The following is a 16,324-nucleotide window of genomic DNA, read 5'->3' on the forward strand; positions in this document are numbered from 1 at the left end:
TTACATTCTTTTATTGTTAAAGCTTGATGATCAGAAGATCTGTATAGTGCTGTGTAACAAATCTTACCTTATCCCTAATCGTGAATATACTCTCCTATGTTATTTTCTTGGAGTTCTGTGGGGTTTTTTTTTTAATACATAAATTTACTTATTTTATTTATTTATTTTTGGCTGCATTTGGTCTTCGTTGCTGCACGCAGGCTTTCTCTAATAGTGGCAAGCGGGGGGCTACTCTTCGTTGTGGTGTGCAGGCTTGCAGTGGCTTCTCTTGTTGCAGAGCACGGGCTCTAGGCATGCAGGCTTCAGTAGTTGTGGCACGCAGGCTCAGTAGTTGTGGCTCGCAAGCTCTAGAGCACAGGCTCAGTATTTGTGGTGCATGGGCTTAGTTGCTCTGCGGCATGTGGGATCTTCCCGGACCAGGGCTTGAACCCATGTCACCTGCATTGGCTGGTGGATTCTTAACCACTGCACCAACAGGGAAACCCTAAATGTGTGACTCTGTTTTGTAATTTAGTTCACGTGTAGCCATTTTTAGATTCCACCTATAAGTGATAACTTATGATAAGTCTCTTTTTCTGTCTGACTTATGTCACTTAGAATGATCGTACCTAAGTCCACCCAAGTTGCTGCAACTGGCCTTATTTCATTGATTTCATGGCTGAGTAATATTCCATTGTACATAAGTACCACATCTTCTTTATCCATTTTTTCCTTCCAAGGACATTTATGTTGTATCCAAGTCGAGGCTCTTGTAAACAGAGCAGCACTAAACGTTGGGATGCCTGTGTCCTGTCGATTTTTGGTTTTCCCAAGATAAACGCCCATGAGTGGAAGTGCCGTATGCTCTGTAGCTCTGTTTTTGTTTTTTTTTGGGGCTGCGCTACGTCTTCGTTGCTGCCCACGGGCTTTCTCTAGTTGCGGCGAGCGGGGGCTACTCTTCGTTGCGGTGCGCAGGTTTCTCATAGCGGTGGCTTCTCATGTTGCAGAGCACAGGCTCTAGGCACGTGGGCTTCAGTAGTTGTGGCACGCAGGCTCAGTAGTTGTGGCGCATGGGCTTAGTTGCTCCGCGGCATGTGGGATCTTCCCGGACCAGGGCTCGAACCCATATCCCCTGCATTGGCAGGCGGATTCTTAACCACTACACCACCAGGGAAGTCCCTGTAGCTCTGTTTTTTAGATTTTTTATTAAACACAATACACTTCTCCAGAGTGGCCATTGGCAATTTACATTCCCACCATCAGCATAGCAGGGCTTCCCCTTCTCCACGCACTGTCCTGCATTTCTGGTTTTTACACTTTGTGAGGATGGCCCTTCTGACTGATGCGAAGTGATACCTCTTTGTAGTGTTGATTTGCATTGTCCGCCTGTTTGGTTGGCCAAAAAGGGCGTATGCGTTTTTCCTGATATTCAGGAAAAACGCATACGCCCTTTTTGGCCAACTGCATCATTGGCAAAGTTCAGCCACTTTTCATGTGCTTTAATGGCGGGTTCAATCTACCTCTTGAAATCCCTTTCCTGCAATTCTGCCTTGCTTACAAGTCCTTTTCGATGACTTACCTCAAGACATTTTTCGACGATAGGTATCATTTACAACCCTGCAGGTTTGTGAATTGCAGTGCCCCTGAGCTCCATTTTTCAACTTGTTGTTTTGGGAACTGGCCACAAAACAACAGGATTGCTTCAAGCCCTATTCTGGTTCCGGGGGCAAGCTGAGCCTTTGGTCAGTTCCTCTTCCTGATTGGAAATTAGAGTGGCATGTGCCTGTCCAAACAATTAGGGCTTGTCTCTCATTGGTTTCCCCCCTTCTGCTTCATCCTCCGGACAAATTCCAAACTGTGCGAAACAGGATGTTGAAGGTGCTGACTTCCCCAGGTGGGGAGATTGTTAGGAAAGAGGCTGGAGGGGGGAACCCGACCACCAGGAGATGAGGAGATGAGGTGCCTTTTCCAAACTCTTCCCGATCAGCCGGTGTACCATCCTCTGGGTGTCCCATGCATGTTTTAGCTGTAGGAAGGGTCCCCAGCACCTGGAGATTTGGGACCCATGGAATGGGGACCAGGCAGTATTACTCTAAAGCGGCTGCATTTGCTGGCCCATCCTCACCAAGCCTCTCAGCCCCACGAGTGTCCAGCCTTAGGTCCCATCCAGCTGTGGGTCTAGATGTGGTCTGTCCAGGTTGCATCACAGCCCCTGAACGAATTCTGTAAGAATTTCTCTCTCTCTCTCACTGTCTTTTTTTTTTTTTTTTTGAATTTATTTTTATAATGGTGTATATCTGATTTTCAGTGCTGTGTTTCTTGCTGCTGTACATCCATTTGATTCACTTACAGAGAGACATCAATAAATTCTTTTTCAGATTCTTACCAGTCTTTTTTTTTTTTTTTTTGGCTGTGTTGGGTCTTTGTTGCTGCGCACAGGCTTTCTCTAGTTGCGGTGAGCGGGGGCTACTGTTCATTATGGTGCGTGGGCTTCTCATTGCGGTGGCTTGCTTCTCTTGTTGCGGAGCACGGGCTCTAGGTGTGCGGGCTTCAGTAGTTGTGGCGCACGGGCTTATTTGCTCCATGGCATGTGGGATCTTCCCGGACCAGGGCTTGAACCTGTGTCCCCTGCATTGGCAGTGGAATCTTAACCACTGCGCCACCAGGGAAGCCCGAGTTTTGTGGTTTTAACATTGCATATTTAGATTTATAATCTATCTGGAATTGATTTTTGTTTGTAAGTGTGTGTGATGTGAGGTAGGGTTGAGTTTCATTTTTTCCTCTTATGGATATCCGATTGTCCTAGCACCACTGATTGAAAAGATAAATCTCACTGCTGTGCAATGCCACTTTACTATAAAACAGGTATCTCTTTTTTTCATTTTCTTTTTTAAAATATATTATTTATTTATTTATTTTTTGTCTGCGTTGGGTTTTTGTTGCTGGGTGCGGGCTTTCTCTAGTTGTGGCGAGCCGGGGCTACTCTTCGTTGCGGTGCACGGGCTTCTCGTTGTAGTGGCTTCTCTTGTTGCGGAGCACGGGCTCTAGGCACGCGGGCTTTAGTAGTTGTGGCACGCAGGCTCAGTAGTTGTGGCTCGTGGGCTCTAGAGTGCAGGCTCAGTAGCTGTGGCTCACGGGCCTAGTTGCTCCGCAGCATGTGGGATCTTCCCGGACCAGGGCTCAAACCCGTGTCCCCTGCATTGGCAGGCAGATTCTTAACCACTGCGCCACCAGGGAAGTCCCAAAACAGGTATCTCTATATGAATAGATCTATTTCTGGACACTCTAGTAGTCTATTTTTCTATTCTTCCACCAGTGATCACAAACTGTCTTAGTTACTGTTGCTTTATAATGACTCTTGATATCTGCCACAGCAAGACTTTCTATCTTGTTTTTTTCCCGGAGGGTCTTGGATAGTCTTGGTCCTTTGCATTTCCTTATACATTTTAGAATCAGCTTTTCAGGTTCTACCAAAAATAATTTCTTGATATTTTGATTAAGATTGCATTGGATCAATAGATCAGTTTGTGGGGAATTGACTTCTTTCCAATATTGAGTTTTATAATCTAAGAATATTTATTTAGATCTTTAACTTCTCTTAATAATATATTTGTAGTTTTCTGTGATTTAAAAAAATTATGTTATAAATGAAATCTTAAAAAATGATGTGGGACTTCCCTGGTGGTGCAGTGGTTAAGAATCCGCCTGCCAATGCAGGGGACACGGGTTCGAGCCCTGGTCCGGGAAGATCCCACATGCCGCGGAGCAACTAAGCCCATGCACCACAAATACTGAAGGCTGCGCACCTGGTGCCCGTACCCCGCAACAAGAGAAGCCACCGCAATGAGACGTCTGCGCACCGCAACAGAGAATAGCCCCCACTCACCACAACTAGGGAAAGCCCACACGCAGCAATGAAGACCCAACGCAGCCAAAAATAAATAAGTAAATAAATTAATTATTTTAAAAAGTTGTGTTTCTTTCTGGTATATAGAAATGTAACTTTATATGTATTTCTCTTATATTAAGGAACTTACTAAACTCACTTATTAATTCTAATTACTTGTAGATTCTTTTGGGTTTGTATATAAACTATTATATTATCTGTGAAGTGACAATTTTTTTTCCAGTCCTTACACTTTGTATTTCTTTTCCTGCCTTGCTGAACTGGTGAGGATCTCAATATAGTGCTCAGTATGAGTGGTGACAGTAGGCATCCTTGACTTATTCTCTATCTCAGAATGACAGCTTTCAACATTTTCATATTGAGTACGATATCTGCAGTAGGTTTGTTTACGGATTAAATACATTCAATTCTATTCTTGGTTTCTTAAGAGTTTTTTTGTTTTGTTTTGTTTTGTTTTGGCTGCGCCACGCAGCTTATGGAATCTTAGTTCCCTGATCAGGCACTGAACCCGGGCTCTTGGCAGTGAAAGTGGAGTGATCAGTGTGGAGTCCTAACCACTGGACCGCCAGGGAATTCCCAAGAGTTTTTTTTTTTTTTTTAAAGAATGAGATATTGTCATTTGCAGCAGCAAGAATGGACCTAGAGAATATCATACTAAGTAAAGTAAGTCAGACAGAGAAGTACAAATATTAATAGGATATCACTTATATATGGAATCTAAAAATGATAAATGAATCTATATACAAAACAGAAATAGACTCACAGACATAGAAAACAAACTTACGATTAACAAAGGGGAAAGGGGGTGGAGGAGGGATAAACTAGGAGTATGAGATTAACAGATATAAACTATTATACATGAAACAGATAAGCAACAAGTATTTATTGTATAGCACAGGGAACTAGATTTAATATCTTATAATAACCTATAATGGAAAATAATTTGTAATATATATATACATATACATATAAAACTGAATCACTTTGCTGTACACCTGAAACTAACACAATATTATAAATCAATTATACTTCAATTTTAAAAGTTTTTTAAAATTATGAATAGTTGTTGAATTTTATTAAGTGCCTTTTCTGAATTTCTTGAGATGAGTATGTAGTTTTTCTCCTTTATTCTGTTCTTGTGGTGAAAATACATTGATTTTTGAATTCCTGGAATAAATCCAACTTGGTCATGATGTCTTATTCTCCTTATACACTGCTGAATTCACTTTACTAGTGTTTTAAAAATAATCTATATTCATGAGTGATATTGGTTTATAATTTTCCTTTCTAGAAATGACCTTGTCAGATTTTGATAAAAATGTTATGCTGGCCTCATACAAGTTAGGACTGTTCCTTGTTTTTGTGTTCTCTGGAAGAGTTTGTGTAAGATTGTCATTCTTTTTTCCTTAAATGTTTGATTAGAATCTACTGGTGAAGCCATCTGGAGTTTTCTTTTGAGGGAAGTTTTTGAATTATGAATACAATTTTTAAAATAGTGTTGGGGCTTTTCATATTTTCTATTTCTTCATGTCTGTTTTGATAAATTTTATTTTTCATCTAAATATGTCTTCTTTCAAAATTTTAAATTACAGGCATATACTTGTTTATAATATCCAGTGACTTTTTTTTTTTTTTCCTATCTGATGGATATGTAAGGACATTTTTGACAATGCTTATTTGCTTCTTTTTTTTTTCTTGATTACTCCTTCTATGGGTTTATCAGTGTTATTAGTCTTTTCAGAGAACCAGCTTCTGGCTTTGTTGATCTTTATTGTATGTTTATGTTCCATTATGCTGATTTCTGCTCTTTATTATTTCTTTTCATCTACTTGTTTGGGTATAATTTGCTATTCTCCATTTATTCTTCGACCTACTCTAATCTGACATCCTACCATACTACTCCACTGAAACGGATGAAGTTGATGGCTTTCTTGTTTTCCAGTCCAGTGGACACTTATTTGGACTCATGTTATTCTAACTCTCAAAAGCATCTGCATAATTCCTGCACGAGACATTCTCTTTGGCTTTCATGCCATCATACTCTTCTATCTCCTGTCTTACTGTTCTTTCCTCTTTTTCCTTTTCTGATCCCCCTTCTACCTCACATCCAAATATTGAGTTGACTTAGGCTTGGTCTCTTCTGTATCCACCCCAGGGACTGCAAACTCAGATGCCTACAAGGTCCAGACAGGAAATGTAAATGCACAATGTAGAGTGATTGTTTGCATTTTCGAATGCATAGGAATATTCTTCAATTTCATAAAGAAGTATGCTCCCTCCCTTTTTTCTTTAATCACAAGGCCTCTGTGATCTATCTTCCATTTTCCTAGTTTTGATAGAGACATGGATCCTGAGAAATATTTCTTTGCTGGAAAAACAGTGGTTTACAAATACAATGATAAATGGGAAATGACAGTTGGCTTCAGTGTTGAGAAGACATTATGGTGAATTAGAGAATTCATGCCTTATATAAATGAGGAAGCTGCTATACAGTTCAAGCCAAGTGTTGCTAGATTGTCCAGTTCTTTAAAAAGAAACTCGATATATAGATTTTTTTAAAATGTGAACTCCACTGCAATTTAAAAGTTCTGGCACAAGTTTTTAAAATGTGGAGATCAAAAAAATATGTAATATTAAACATCTGTGGGTCAGCAGACAGGTCCAAGGACCACTAATTTATGTCCTCTAATCTATATTCTTTTTCTAAGTGACCTCATCTAATTTTGTAGCTTTAAATATCGTTGATAGGCTGAAGACTCTCAAAATTAGAACTCCAGCCCTTTACATCCACCTGTCTACTTGACATCTCCCTTGAATGTCTAATAGTCATCTCAGACTTAACATGTTCCTAACAGACCTCTCGATTTTTCTTCCCAAACCTGTATTATCCCTAGTCTTCTCCACCTTTAAGATTAAAATCAAGAGAGACATCCTCCTCTCTAAGGTTTGTCTAACAGAAGTGATATGATTGAAAGTCAGACACAAAAAGGCAGTTATAATATGTTAAGTTTCTTTAATGGCAAAATATGTGGAAATTCAAAGAAGTGCTTATAGAAAGCAGGAAATAACACAGCATTCTACCAGATAGAGGTATGTGTTTCCAGATTCCCCCGAGTTACCCATGGTGATGTGTAACTATGGATAAATCACCTGTATAAAATGAGGATTCTGCCATGTTTTAGAAGCTATTATTGCCTTTCTCCTGGAGAGAGGGAGATGTTATATAGATTTCTGGCCCCTGACTCCTGCCTGATTTTTTCTGGAGTCTCTGGCTATAGACTGCCTTGCTTAACAGGTGCAAAGTAATTGGTGTAATAAAGACTGAATGAAGTGAAGGTCATTTTCCCAAGAGCATCCTTCTGCAGGCCCAGTCTTCAGGCTTGCCTGAAGTCCCCTCCTTTTTCCTTACTATTAACCCTTCATTTCCGTTTAGGAAGTATTACCCTTGTTATTTCCAAAATAGATTTTGCATCCATATACTTCTCTACATCTCCTCTACTTCCTTCCTAGTCCAACCCTCAAGAGTCTCTTATTTGGACCTTTGCAGTAGCCTCCTGACTGACCTTCCTGCTTGGACTCATATACCTATGATCCCTTCTCCATAGAGTAAGCAAAGTGATCTTTTAAAAATGCTAATCTGATCATCTCAGTCCCCTGCTTGAAAAGCCTCCATTGCTTCTTATAAAACCAAGATGTCTTAATTACTTATGTGTTCTTTTTTTTTTTTTAATTTATTTATTTTATTTATTTTTGGCTGCGTTGGGTCTTCATTGCTGTGTGCAGGCTTTCTCTAGTTGCGGTGAACAGGGGCTAGTCTTCGTTGCGGTGCATGGGCTTCTCATCGCGGTGGCTTCTCTTGTTGCGGGGCACAGGGTGTAGGTGCGTAGGCTTCAGTAGTTGTGGCACTCCAGCTCTAGGGCACAGGCTCAGTACTTGTGGCGCACGGGCTTAGTTGCTCCGCGGCATGTGGGATCTTCCCGGACCAGGACTCGAACCAGTGTCCCCTGCATTGGCAGGCTGATTCTTAACCACTGCGCCACCAGGGAAGCCCTACTTATGTGTTCTTAAGGGCTCACATGCTCTTGCCTCTCAGCATCTCTGATTTTGTCTCCTTTTCTCTTCCTCTTACTACTTTCCGGCCTCATTGAGCCTTCATTCTGTCACTTGAACAGGACAAGCTCATTCCTGTCTCAAAGCCATGGTCTAATTTAACTGACACATAAACTCCACAGATAGGGATGTTTATTAGTTAACCTTGTTCCAGCCCAGAATATGGTCTCAGATTATTTTTTGCTCCCTGCTGCCATTGTGGGGTCATTTAAAGAATCACGGACTTTTCCATAATGTTTTATTTGCTCTGGATTTGTAAGATCCCTGAAGCTAAAATGGATGATGACTGGCCCTCAGGAAGGAGGATCCCTAAACCAGTCCTCTGTGAGTGAATCACTGAAATACAGAAAAAGTGTTAGAAATTTTGTCTACAACGATTGATGGCATCATTCATTTAAAATTTTTACTTTCGTGTGTATTTCATAATGTCTTAACACATTAGTATAGTACTACATTTATATGATTTATAAATGCATATGTACATATATTGTGTATGTCCCAAACATTTCTTATGAGTCGACTAATCAAAAAACAAACAAAAAACCCAGTGACCCCTGGATTACATAATGCTAACGAAATTAAAATGTGTTTTTTTTTCCTATTAAATACAATGTTGGTAAGCCAAGGGTTTCATTATTTTCCATGGGTGGTAAGTGATGTCAAGGCAAAAAGATGTTGGGAAAAGGGGGAAATATAAGAAATTAAGACTAGATATCTTATTCTTGGGACTTCCCTGGTGGTCCAGTGGGTAAGACCCTACGCTCCCAATGCAGGGAGCCCGGGTTCAATCCCTGGTGGGAGAACTAGATCCCGCATGCATGCCACAACTAAGAGTTTGCATGCCACAACTAAGAGTCTGCATGCCGCAACTAAGAAGTCTGCATGCCGCAACTAAAGATCCCGCATGCCACAACGAAGATCCCATGTGCTGCAAGTAAGACCTGACACAGCCCCCCCCCCAAAAAAAGACTAGATATCTTATTCTTTAAGCCAAATTGAGTCTGCTAGAAGCAATATTCTTCCAATCATACGTTCAGTATAAATTGGGTACCTATTGGAATCATAAACATTTGGATTCCTAGTGGAAAAACCTTAATTATAATACAGTGGATCTTAAGCACAATCCAGAAACAGTATTAAAAGGACAACTTATCTAGCTAGCTAGCTATTTATTTAATGTATTTTAGACAACGGAACGTGACTGAAAAGATTTTCAAAGATCTGGCCTTAGGAATTAGCAGTGAGTATTATGTCGAATTAGCAGTGCTAAATATTAGAAGTAGAGATTTTCTGCTTTTTCTTGGAGAGAGCCAGTATTATAGAGGGAGGGAATTACGCTTTAATAAAAAGAAAAGTGATTTGGCCACATCCAGATGAATTGTTACAGAATAGGAACCAGTAGTCAAGTTTCTTCTGGGTCTTGTTGACCTTCCAAGAAATAGACACTTTGGAAATCAAACTGGCATGTTTCCATTTGAGGATATGATAAAGCAATGCCTGAGAAGGGGAATCCTAAAGCTTTTCTGAGTTAAACCGTGGTTTTACTTAGCACTGAAGTAGAAGTCGAGGAGGAAGTCCCTCCTAATTTTGTTTTTAACAGCAACTCTTCGTGATCTTGATCTTGACTGTTTCTTCTCTGTTCTACAGATTGGGAAATTTGGGTTCCACTTCTGACTTTGCCATTATCTCTGCATGTTTAGTCAAACTGTTTAATCTGTAGCCCTTAAATTTCCTCTCCTGGAAAATGAGAAGGATTGGAATTTATTGGATGCTTAACCTGGGTTCCGTGGGTAGCTTTAGGGAACCTTTAATTAATGTGAATTTTGTATGTAAATTTTTCTGGGAATAATTTCCTTAGCTTTAAGCACTTTCTCCAATTTATCTATTACATCAAAAAGATTAAAACTAGATCAGTTAAAATATAAAGTTATTTTCATTTCTTAAGATATCAGAATCCTAGCTTATGCTCAATATACATTTTTTTTATGAACAGCATTTGTGACCATAAAATGCTGAGAAAGCACTCTGTGCTACTACGATTTAGTATATTGGCAGATACCACTTATTGATAGTACTGTATTTCCTACCTCTTTTTAAAAATCGGATCTTGAGGCAGTGATGACAAGTAAGTGAGTCAAGTTACTAACATGTATGTTAAAGAGTCTAGAAAATGAAAAGAGTACATCATCATTTGGCAGTCTGCTCCTTAGCCTTTTATTTCCTTAGCTTTTTAAAACCAGTGTGTCTCACATGACTCTGCCAATGTGTGTCCCAGCGCTGCTCTGTGTCAGCTGGTCACTATTTATGGCCTGCTCATTTCAGGCTCATGTTTGGGCCCCCAGTAACCTCTGTTTAGGCCCTGCTTCTTAGAATCCATTGCATTTGTTAGCAAAGGCTCATCCTTAGGTTTGAGGCAAACTCTGGTCAGTTGTTCCCTCTGGGAAGTTAAGACTGTACCTCTTAGACATTTTTGCCAGACTTTCATGTTGTACTTGGTCCTATGCTGGGGTGTGAACTGTGGCCCTGTTTTCCTCTGTTACAGGTGAATTCGGAAGGCAAAGCCAGTCCTCTATCACTCCTTCAAATGGCCTCTCCAAGTGGCTTCTGTGTCTTAGTTCGCTTGCCCAAGCTGATCTGTGGAGGAAGGACACTACCAAAAACGTTACTGGACGTTTTGGCAGACGGCACAATTTTAAAAGTTGGAGTAGGATGTTCAGAAGATGCCAGCAAGCTTCTGCAAGATTATGGCCTCGTCGTTAAGGGGTGCGTGGACCTCAGATACCTAGCCCTGAGGCAGAGGTATGGTTTGTATGAATACTGGAACTCCTGTAGCTGTGGGGCAAATATTTTAGCAAGAGTTGTAGATTACTGAGACTCAGTAATGAAGCCTCTAAAATTCTTTAGAAGCTTAGAGGCTTCTGAGATGCATATTGAATTTGTGAGGAAATATTCCAACTTCTGGGAAAACTTTAGTTACCTAGAATTGGTCTTTTTAGATGAAACATTAATAAGGTGTCTCTAAGCTACAGGTTGTAAACTGATGGGCTCCTTGGGCAAATTAGAGTTGCAGATTTTTTTGTTTTTGTTTTTGTCCTGCATGATATTTTGGGGAGATTTTAGTTTAAATTCAGAAGATTTAATGTAAAAGTCTGTATTTCTGGCTTCTCTTGAAAAATTAGGTGATTTGACTACACTAGGTCAGTAGTCCTAGATGGCAGCAGTTGGCTGGAAGCATCATCCTCTTTAGATGAGCATGCTTTGTTCAATTTGCCAGAATCCCCAGCCCTCCCAACTGTCACACCAGCTCATCCTGATCAACATGTGAATGTGCAGACCCTGCTTTAGGCCCAGAATGGTGGTAGACCTAATGCTTTACTGAGAGGAAGAGATTTTCCTTTCCTTTGGAATTCTATTCCTATGGAAATTCTACCTTTTTTAAGGAAGCGGCAGTCACCTTCTCATGTATATATGCAGGTCCTCATTTTAATAGTGTGGACTGAAACAGCCTCTCTCCCTGCCTTTCTCCCTGCTACTGATATTGAAGGGTTGGAGGATTTGGTAAACTAAGAGAAGGCCTGATTAAAGTCTATGCTTATATATTTTAATAAAATCTATGCTTATTATAATTTTTTAGTAGTAAATGAAATTTTAGTTTAGTTTAGTAGTTTGGCTTGTGTAAATGAAACTCTTATTTAAAAAAAAAAAGAAACTCTTATAAATGAAGTATCCATTTTTTTCCAAGTAATACATTAAAATATTTACTGTAAAATTTCTTTAGCTCTGTAAAAGTATTTGGAGTGTAGCAGCAAAAGCCACCTTTCGTCAGGCCCTCCTTCCTTTGGTGCCGCCTCCCCAGAGCTGCCTGCTGTTACTCTGCTATGAGAGGCCATGTGTATCGTGGCCAGGAGTTGACTCCAGAGCAGGCTGTGTGGGTGGGAGTCCCAGTCTTCCTCTTACCAGCTACGTGACCTTTGGCAAGTTACTAAGCCTCACTGTTCCTCAGTTCCCTCATCTGAAAAGTAGAAATAATAATGTTCCCATCTCATAGGATTGGTGTGAGGATTAAACGAGTTAAACTATGTAAAGAACTTAGAAATGGTGTTTGACATATAGAGAGTGCTGTGTAAATTTCAACTATTACTGTCCATCATCATCATCATCATCACTACCTCCTATAGCACCACCATGATCTGATTGGTTTGTCCTTCCAGATTTCTTTCTATCCAATTACAGTCCTCTCTATGAGTATATAGAAATCAGAAGTGCCCTTACTTATCTGGCTAAATGCGGAATGGCCAAGTGTCAAAATACAAAATTTGGCCAAAGCTGAATATGACCATGAACTTCTCTAGAAATAAGAATGAAGCATTTATCAGGCTTCTTCATTTTTAATGAAATCTTATTAAAATTTTAAACATTCTTATTTTATTATTGAATACTTTAGAAGTAAAATTAAGAATTTTTGACATATAGTAGAAGAAATTTGACATTATAGTGCAAGAATTATACTCAGCTTTTAGCTATAGGCTGCTCCTGGTGTTTGCTGTAAGTAGTTACTTTCGTTTGACTTTGGAGAGGAGCACAGGTTTTCTTGGTAATGCTGTCCTCTTTTCTTCATACTCTCTATATTTTTATTATATGTTAGCAGAAGATAATTTATTATTGAGATTGTTGTATATGATTTTGGAGCTTTTCCTAGTGAAACTTTGAAGTAGCAAAGGTGGCATCTTGTTTTTAATCCATCCTCGAGAAATGTGAAACCTTCCCAAATAGGACGTTTAAAAAAAGACTAATGACCTAAATGGAATTAAGTAACAAAAAACTAAGTGCTGTCTTTCAATGAGGGTAATGATTTCAAGGATTATGGAATACCCAGGCTTGATAAATTGCACAGCTGTTAGAAAGAATGTAATAAGTACATTTGTGCTTACTGTCAGGGAAGGAGGTCCCTGATACATTAAGTGATAGAGCAAGTTGCAGAATAAAAAACAAAACAAATACCAAGAAACTATATCTGCTCCTCCATCTAACCATCTGTTTTTTTGTTTGTCTGTAAAAAAGGTCTGAAGGGGCCACAATATACTCATAAGGGTCATTCTTCCTGAGGAGTGGAAGTTGGGGGTGGAGGGCGTTCACTTTTCACCCATTACTCTTCTCTGTTGTCTGAATTTTTAACAATAAACATTCATTGCTATTACAATTACTAATATAAAGGAAAGCATAAAAAGATTTTAAAAATTTAAAATAAAAGGGAAGAAGTTTGTCTCCCCCAAATTCTTAATTTCCATTAATTGAACCACGACCTTACGTATTTTACCTAAGTGTGTCTAGACCTTTTTTTTTTAACTTTTTAGTCAGTGCTGCCCTTTGGGGGTGATGAAATCCATCAAGTTACTGCTTGTTTTTGTAAGGAAGGACTTCCTTTTCTTCATCATTATAATGATTTCATTTTCCACAGTACCTGAGGGAATCGTGCATGTTGTAACAGTAACACTGATGTGAACCTCCACCTCCAAGCTTCCTCCTCTAAAACCTCTCGTCTCTCACTTAGTAACCAGCAAGTCAGCTCCACTTTTGTAGACTGGTGTGTTCTTAATTTTACATTAGCCTTTGTTTGGACTCTCCAATCCTTGGGTAAATTAATTTTTTTCACCACTCTGCAGCTATTTGAATCAGAAAGTGTTTGAAGAGCAGAAGATTATTTGATTTTATTGTACCTTCGCGCCCTCAATGAAAGTAGCCTTATCATATTTTTCAAATTTGAAAAGTAATACACAAACACTAGCCAATTCAAATATAAAAAATGTAAGACTTCCCTGGTGGTGCAGTGGTTAAGAACCCGCCTGCCAATGCAGGGGACACGGGTTCAAGCCCTGGTCCGGGAAGATCCCACATGCCGCAGAGCAACTAAGCCCATGCGCCACAACTACTGAGCCTGCGCTCTAGAGCCCACGAGCCACAACTACTGAGCCAGTGTACCACAACTACTGAGCCCGCGTGCCACAACTACTGAGCCCGCACGCCTAGAGCCCGTGCTCCGCAACAAGAGAAGCCACCGCAATGAGAAGCCCGCGCACCGCAACGAAGAGTAGCCCCCACTTGCTGCAACTAGAGAAAGCCTGCGCACAGCAACGAAGACCCAACGCAGCCAAAAAAAAAAAAAATATATATATATATATATGTATATATATAAAATGTAAAGATTTATGATCACCCCAAACCCCATACCCAGAGATAACATCACTACCATTTGATTAATATCTTTCTAGTTAACTCTTTATGCTTCCTCTCTCTCACATACCTAGAATCACATACACACATTTATTGTGTAGTGTATATATATATTAATATAAAGAGTTCATAACATGTTTTCTTTCATAATCTCTTGTTACATAACTAATACATCATGGACATCTTTTCACATCAATATAGATCTACATCCTTATTTTTAATAGCTATGTGGAATTTAATTGCATGGATATTTAACCAGTCTTCTATTGAGGATGTTAGGTTGTTTCCAGTTCTTTGCTACTATAAATAGTGCTGTAATGAAGATAGTTTTATGTACATTTGTCTTAGGATAAATTACTAGAAGTGGAATTATTGAATCACAGAATTTTCATGTTCAAAACTTTGATAGCTATTTACTGACAAACTGTTTTTCATAAAGGTTATACAAATGTTCAGTGCACAAATTTTAGATTAGATGGTGATTCTTCATGTTCCACCAATACTAGATATAGTTATTTCAAAAAAATCTTTGTAATCTGATAGATTTTAAAATTGTATATACTTTGGTTTGATGTAGTGAGATTATGTGTCATTTGTTTATTGGCCATTTGTATACCTTTTTTGATTTGCCTGTTCTTGTCCTTTCCCATTTTTGACACATGATTTTATTTATTTCTTGTAGAAACAATTTGCTCTCTAATGGGCTTAGCCTGAAATCACTCGCTGAGACTGTTTTGAACTTTCCCCTTGACAAGTCCCTTCTGCTTCGTTGCAGCAACTGGGATGCTGAGAATCTTACTGAGGATCAGGTACTTCTTATCAGAGTAGTTGAAGAGTGGAAGAGTCATTGCTTGTGAAATACAATTATTTTAAAAATTCTAATCCTCAAAGATGATATGTGTTGGGCAGAAATGCCTTAAAATAGCCTCATTGATGATACCCAAGAAAAATGCTCTATAATAATGTAGATGCCACTTAAATAAAAGGGTAAGAGTCCCTATTCTATTTTTTTGGAGCATTTACTATATGCCAGGCATTTCAGAAAATGTAATTTTTTTTGTCATGAATACAAATGCATAATTTAAAAAACCAAAGTGTTATAAGACTTATTATATGAAACAGCCAGTAGTTCCCTGCCTTCCTCCCCCATTCCTAATTACTCTTCCTTCTTTTCAGAGGCAACTGATTTCATTTCTTTCTGGTAATTACCATTATATTTTAAAATTACATGCATATATTACTCTTTCTTATTCTACATATTATCTTTTGACTTCTTGCTGTGGAAGACATGATTTAGTATAGTACTCTTGCAATTCCTGTATCCCCAGACAGATACTTATTCCCTTCCCCATGCTCCCAATAGAGGTAAATCATCATTTTTATCAGATTAATATCTACTTATATTGATATTATTTATAGCTGCTCCACATAGTAAACTGACTAAAGTAAATGTTTTTTCCTTATACAACTTTTTGTTTTCCCAGGAGTAGTAATTTATATTTTTGTTTGCTTAGTTTTCTATATACCTATTAACTATTTCAACCCCAGACTCTTTAACAGAACTATGTAGAGATCTCCTTTCTGCTGCTTCAGACACAGTCAGGTAACCTACTCCTTTCATTTTCCCTTGGAGCTAGCCCTGCTAGAGCTCTGTCATCCTGCTCCTTTCAGGACTGGTTGCACTCCAGCCCTGCTGCCCAACTCTCATCCTGAAATTCGCATTTACCATCAACCTGGGAATTCCCTTCACCTCTCTTCTATAGTAGATCCTCTGTTTTAAAAATATTGTGTCTTCTTACTTTCTTATCTTGGTGGAGTACATTCAAAATAGCTTCTTGAGAAAAGGAGCATGGGGAGTTAATTTATGACACCATGCATGTCTGAAAAGATATTAGTTTCCCTCTCTATTAACTGATAGTTTGTCTGAGGGATAGCATTTTAGGGTGGAAATCATTTTCCTTCAGAACTTTGAAGGTAATGCTCCTTGTAGCTTCCGGTGTTGATGTTGAGTATGTGACTTGTTTTTCTTTCTGGAAAATCTTCTCTTTATTCTTAGTTTTTAAAATTCATGATGATAGTGTGGGCCATTTTTCATTA

The 16,324-nt window shown here is 39.0% G+C and overlaps 1 protein-coding gene across 4 annotated transcripts in view; it reads left to right on the top strand.

Annotated features, from left to right (window-relative positions):
- The window catches only part of EXD2 (exonuclease 3'-5' domain containing 2), a 94,727-nt gene that overhangs the window by 62,608 nt on the left and 15,795 nt on the right, over positions 1–16,324 (top strand). For 3 of the 4 annotated variants that reach the window (XM_061180960.1, XM_061180959.1, XM_061180961.1), the window contains exons 3-4: positions 10,539–10,795; positions 14,910–15,036. In XM_061180960.1, the coding sequence (XP_061036943.1) occupies positions 10,539–10,795; positions 14,910–15,036 (384 nt within the window). The remainder of the gene's footprint in view (positions 1–10,538; positions 10,796–14,909; positions 15,037–16,324) is intronic. The other variant, XM_061180962.1, reaches the window with a different exon arrangement.

This window comes from Eubalaena glacialis, chromosome 2 (genome assembly GCF_028564815.1).
Source record: "Eubalaena glacialis isolate mEubGla1 chromosome 2, mEubGla1.1.hap2.+ XY, whole genome shotgun sequence".
Classification (NCBI taxonomy): domain Eukaryota; kingdom Metazoa; phylum Chordata; class Mammalia; order Artiodactyla; family Balaenidae; genus Eubalaena; species Eubalaena glacialis.